At 40.2% G+C, this 5904-nt stretch overlaps 1 protein-coding gene across 1 annotated transcript; it reads left to right on the top strand.

Annotated features, from left to right (window-relative positions):
• Window positions 1-543: 543 nt before the first annotated feature.
• LOC116677485 (transient receptor potential cation channel subfamily V member 5) lies at window positions 544-5569 on the top strand. Its single transcript, XM_032507941.1, has 3 exons — window positions 544-852; window positions 1916-2022; window positions 4323-5569. The coding sequence occupies exons 1-3, from the start codon at window positions 571-573 to the stop codon at window positions 4531-4533; spliced, it is 600 nt and encodes a 199-aa protein (XP_032363832.1). The 5' UTR covers window positions 544-570; the 3' UTR covers window positions 4534-5569.
• The last annotated feature ends 335 nt before the right edge of the window (window positions 5570-5904 follow it).

The raw sequence follows: 5904 nt of genomic DNA on the forward strand, positions 1-5904 counted from the left end.
CTAACCCCGACATCCGCACCACTACTGACCTCAGCCTTTTTAAAACGAAGCTTAAACCCACTTTTTTAAATTAGCATTTAATTCTAACTAGGGCAATACTGTCTCTTAGGTTCCTCCTTCTGCCTGCTCCTTTCTATGCATTTCTGGAAGGCTTTTAATGTCCTGCAACACTGCACCACTACAGCGCTTTTAATTGTATCTGTATGTTTTGTATGTGTTATGTATTGTTTTATGGCTTTGTTGTAAAGCACTTTGGGTACCTTTCGGCTATTGTAAAGGGCTATACAAATAAGCTTGATTGACTAATGCTAACACCGCGGTAGCTTAAAAAAACAGTAGTTCCTGCCTGGCTGGGTTCAAAACAGTTGGAAATCTGAATGTTTTAGCTCACTGGGATTTGTCTAAATATGTTTAACCTCATAATTTGCAAGTCTGGGCAGGTTTAACTTGAAAATCAGACTTATCGGATGGTACTGGCTATAACATTATAGTTATGACAGAAAACACAGAAAAGCATTATAGGGTACCTTCAAAGAAATGTTTGGAATGAAATGATTTAGATTTACTCTCATGTTCTTCTCAGCCCTGTGGATGGTGTACATGACTGTGGATCCTTCCTACAATCCTTCATATAGCACCTACCCCCTCACCATCTTCACCGAGTTCGTGGTCAACTTTGGCCTCGTAAATATGCCGGTGGACTTTACCCAACTCAACCCCACGATCATCTACCTGGTGTACATCGCCTACTCTATCATCGCCTTCATCCTTCTGATGAATCTGCTGATAGCCATGATGAGTGACACGCAATGGAGGGTGGCCCAGGAGAGAGACGAGCTGTGGAGGACTCAGGTACACGCACGCACACACATACAGTTTGGAGACAGAGCGGTCTAGATAAAAGAGACTTCAGATACAGTATTAGGGACCACTAAGGGTATATAAAAGAGACTTCAGATACAGTATTAGGGACCACTAAGGTCTATATAAAAGAGACTTCAGATACAGTATTAGGGAACACTAAGGTCTATATAAAGAGACTTCAGATACAGTATTAGGGAACACTAAGGTCTATATAAAAGAAACTCCAGATACAGTATTAGGGACCACTAAGGGTATATAAAAGAGACTTCAGACACAGTATTAGGGGACCACGAAGGTCTATATAAAAGAAACTCCAGATACAGTATTAGGGACCACTAAGGTCTATATAAAAGAAACTCCAGATACAGTATTAGGGACCACTAAGGGTATATAAAAGAGACTTCAGACACAGTATTAGGGGACCACGAAGGTCTATATAAAAGAAACTCCAGATACAGTATTAGGGACCACTAAGGTCTATATAAAAGAAACTCCAGATACAGTATTAGGGACCACTAAGGTTTATATAAAGAGACTTCAGATACAGTATTAGGGGACCACTAAGGTCTGTATAAAAGAGATTTCAGATACAGTATTAGGGGACCATTAAGGCCTATTTAAAACCATCCAAAGAGCACAACACAACAAAAACCTACCTCTTTATATATTTTTATAGGGACTTTAGAGACTCTTAGATATACTGTATGTACATAAATGTATTAATTGAACTGCTTTTGCATGAAATGACTCTTAGCTTTTTCAGGAGAGGGGCTTTAAGAGACAGGCGCTAAAACGGAGTGTTTCAGACAGAGGAGGAACACAGGTACCTTCAGACAGACCGTATGAGATGAACTGTGTATTCTGAACATTAAAGCATGTTAACTTGCTCTACTAGAAACCCAAAATATAGTTATGACTTGAGAATGAGCATGATATGGTACCTTTAAAATGCGCTCTGTCTTTGAGGACTTGCATCTAAAGACACATACACATCATCATGTCCCTGTGCATTTGCTGTGTCATGGTAACGAGCTGTGTGGATGTTGTGAAGGTGGTAGCTACGACTCTGATGCTGGAGAGGCGGCTGCCCCGCCGCCTGTGGCCCCGACTCGGTATGTGTGGGCTCAGCTACGGCCTGAGGGATTGCTGGTATCTCAGGTAAGAACAGAAACACATAAACACACAATGAACATCCAGTAACAAGGCATGAAACATATACAGACATTCTCTCATGTAATGCGTTCAATAAGGAGCCCCCCCAAACATTTTTAGGTTTGCTCCTTTCCTGGTCTTAAGACAAAGTGTGGGGGTTGCAGTGGATATGTCTCCCCTTAAAAAAATATAAACCTTATCCCAAAAAAAGGTAAAAATATCCATTCAGGAGGCTTAAAACATATCCATACCCGTCTTTCCTGTAAAAATGTTTAGCGATTTGAGACGATTTGTTTACAGGTACTCCCTCAAGAAAATGTAGTGGGTTTTTTTCAACTTAAGAAAAGAATGCAATTTGACATCACTTTGGACCGCTATCTTCTTATCTCTGTTTAAAATGTTGGAAAAGTTAGAACAGACAATATATAAATACCACTTGAAAAAGCTAAAAAATTCAAAAAATCACCACCGTATTTTACGGAGTATAACTCACATCAGTCAAAAAACGCGTCATAAAATAGGAAAAACATACATAAGTGACATTTATTTTTGGAATTATTTCACAAAATCCAAGACCAGAACTAGATGAAGAAGAGACATTTAATCTGGAAAGGCAAGTTCTTCAAGTAATACGCATGTTAACATAACACATTAACAGCCATTCAGCTACACAACAGTATAAGGAACATACCTGGGAGGCTGAAGAGGCTAAATTACCATACCAAGCCAGCGAGTTCACCAAGCTCCTATTCTCATTCCACATCACTGAATCCATTGAATTCTTCATCCTCAGTGTCGCTTCTGAAGGTGAAGCACCGTCTCCTCTTAACCCTTCCTCAATGTTTTCCTTAATTTGTTCAGGGGTACAGGAGCTGCATGTACAGTGGTGCTCATAACTTAATGAACCCAAGTTGACTACAAAGATGAATAAAAAAATCATCATTTGGATTGATCTTAATGCCTTAATAAAAAAAATACAACCTTTAAGTGCACCAATTTTCTTTGTACGATAAATGTATCATACATAAATAAATGGTCTTCCTTAAAATACAGGGGGCATAAGGATACACCCCCCTATGTTAAAATACAGGGGGCATAAGTATACACCCCCTATGTTAAAATACAGGGGGCATAAGTATACACCCCCTATGTTAAAATACAGGGGCATAAGTATACACCCCCCTATGTTAAAATACAGGGGGCATAAGTATACACCCCCCTATGTTAAAATACAGGGGCATAAGTATACACCCCCCTATGTTAAAATACAGGGGGCATAAGTATACACCCCCCTATGTTAAAATACAGGGGCATAAGTATACACCCCCCATGTTAAAATACAGGGGCATAAGTATACACCCCCTATGTTAAAATACAGGGGCATAAGTATACACCCCCTATGTTAAAATACAGGGGGCATAAGTATACACCCCCTATGTTAAAATACAGGGGCATAAGTATACACCCCCCTATGTTAAAATACAGGGGCATAAGTATACACCCCCCCTATGTTAAAATACAGGGGGCATAAGTATACACCCCCCTATGTTAAAATACAGGGGCATAAGTATACACCCCCCTATGTTAAAATACAGGGGCATAAGTATACACCCCCCTATGTTAAAATACAGGGGGCATAAGTATACACCCCCCTATGTTAAAATACAGGGGGTATAAGTATACACCCCCCTATGTTAAAATACAGGGGTATAAGTATACACCCCCCTATGTTAAAATACAGGGGGCATAAGTATACACCCCCCTATGTTAAAATACAGGGGGTATAAGTATACACCCCCCTATGTTAAAATACAGGGGGCATAAGTATACACCCCCCTATGTTAAAATACAGGGGGTATAAGTAACACCCACCTATGTTAAATTCCCAAAGAAATCTTTATTATTAAAGGCCAGTTATTTCATGGATCAGAATACTATGCATCCTGATAAAGTTCCCTTGACCCCCCCCCCCCCCCCCCCCCCCCCCCTTAATCCTCACATACCCTTTTCACCATACCTAGTGATTTGCATGGTGTTATTTCCGTTAGACTAACAGCTGGTGTGATTTGGATTGAGAGATGATTTTATGGAAAGTTCCCCATGCCGATCCTCTTCAGGATGTTGTTGTTTTCAACTTTTCATCCGATCACAAAAAAAATCTTGTTTATTTTCTGGAAAAACAAAACAAGTGAAATCGTTTCTTCAACCTTAATTTAGCAGGACTAAAAAGACAAATCAACACTAACTCCTTCCAGCGTGTTTTGAAGGTGTGCTGGGCATCTAACAATTATTATTTACTCTACTAGAGTCCAGACAGACCAGAACCAGAACCAAAACCAGATGGTTGAGAACCAAACTAAGAGCCCTTACCAGATTCTGCAGAACCAGGACCAGAACCAGGCCCTGCAGACCCAGGAGCTGCAGTTGATGCGGGCGGAGCTGCAGCAGCTCAGGACTCTGATCCAGAAGCTGGTTCAAAACCGGACCCGGACCGACTCATGTTCACAGATCGTCTGAAGGCTGCTCGTCCCCCCCCCACCAAGACATTTTTGTCCCTCTTTTGCTTTTTGTCAGAAAAAAGGGACAAAAAGGTTGAAAAAGTGAAAAGCAACAAAAATATCAGGGAAAAGGGGACAAAATAAATGTCAGAAAATGTGAATAAAAGAATAATAATACAAAATAATAACATTTTTTTGTGGAAAAGGGGGTGAGACCGTCCCAAGACCTCCTCTTTTCTTTGACCAAAGAGACCCTCTGCCTTGGTATTTTAGCAAGATGTTGTTAAATATCTTTGGGAGGAAAAGTTGGAACATTTTCAGGAATAATTCATAATATTTTAGAAAAGACACATCTTCTCTGATGAACATTCATCAGAGCAGATTCCATTTTCTAAAACCAGAACAGAGACACCGAAATCCCCGCCGAATGACTGGCAGCTCACAGTGCTCTGCTCTGGCTTGGCTCTACTCATAAATCCTGTGACAGTGTTTTTGCTTTTATATCAACAAATAACCCAAAGTTATTATCTTGATAATGTTATGCATAGGAATTTTTTTCTGTCCTGGACTCGGTCTTGACCTTGGACTCAAACCTCTTTGGACTCGGTCTCGACTAGGTCGGCTCCGAGATCCGTCCGAGTCTGACTGGCTAGTAGTCCTTACCTAGGTACTGTCAGGGCCCTCATACTCTGCTCCTGACTGGCTAGTAGTCCTTACCTAGGTACTGTCAGGGCCCTCATACTCTGCTCCTGACTGGCTAGTAGTCCTTACCTAGGTACTGTCAGGGCCCTCATACTCTGCTTCTGACTGGCTAGTAGTCCTTACCTAGGTACTGTCAGGACCCTCATACTCTGCTCCGTCTTGATTTTATTGAAGTTTTTAAAGATGACTTTGGTTGCTATGGTTACCCCCGGCACCCACATTTTTCAGGTACTTTATACGAGTATTTTCCTGTTCAGATTTTGCTTTAACGTGTTTTGGTTATTGTGCACTCACCAAATAAAGAACCTTATTGAATGCGCCCTCTTTCTTTTGGTACTGGAAGTTCATTTTGATGTAACTATTATTTTTAAAATTTAAATTTAATTTTACAAGGCACTGCTAAATTGAGTGTAAATCTGATGTATCTACATTTTACTCCCATCTCCCACAATGCAACACAGGTTTTCCCAGAGAATAAAACTTGAGCAGGCTTTAGTTTAAAAACAGTGGAACTGTAACATGAAATATATTTATAGTATGTATATTTGTATACATGTATACATATATTTGTATATATGTATACATATATTCACATTCACACTCACATAGACACACACATACACACACGTGCGCACTCAAAAAGACATTTGGCAAAGGAAAAAAGATTCTGGAACACTTTCGGACTTTT

Source organism: Etheostoma spectabile, unplaced genomic scaffold (genome assembly GCF_008692095.1).
Source record: "Etheostoma spectabile isolate EspeVRDwgs_2016 unplaced genomic scaffold, UIUC_Espe_1.0 scaffold00005242, whole genome shotgun sequence".
Taxonomy (NCBI): domain Eukaryota; kingdom Metazoa; phylum Chordata; class Actinopteri; order Perciformes; family Percidae; genus Etheostoma; species Etheostoma spectabile.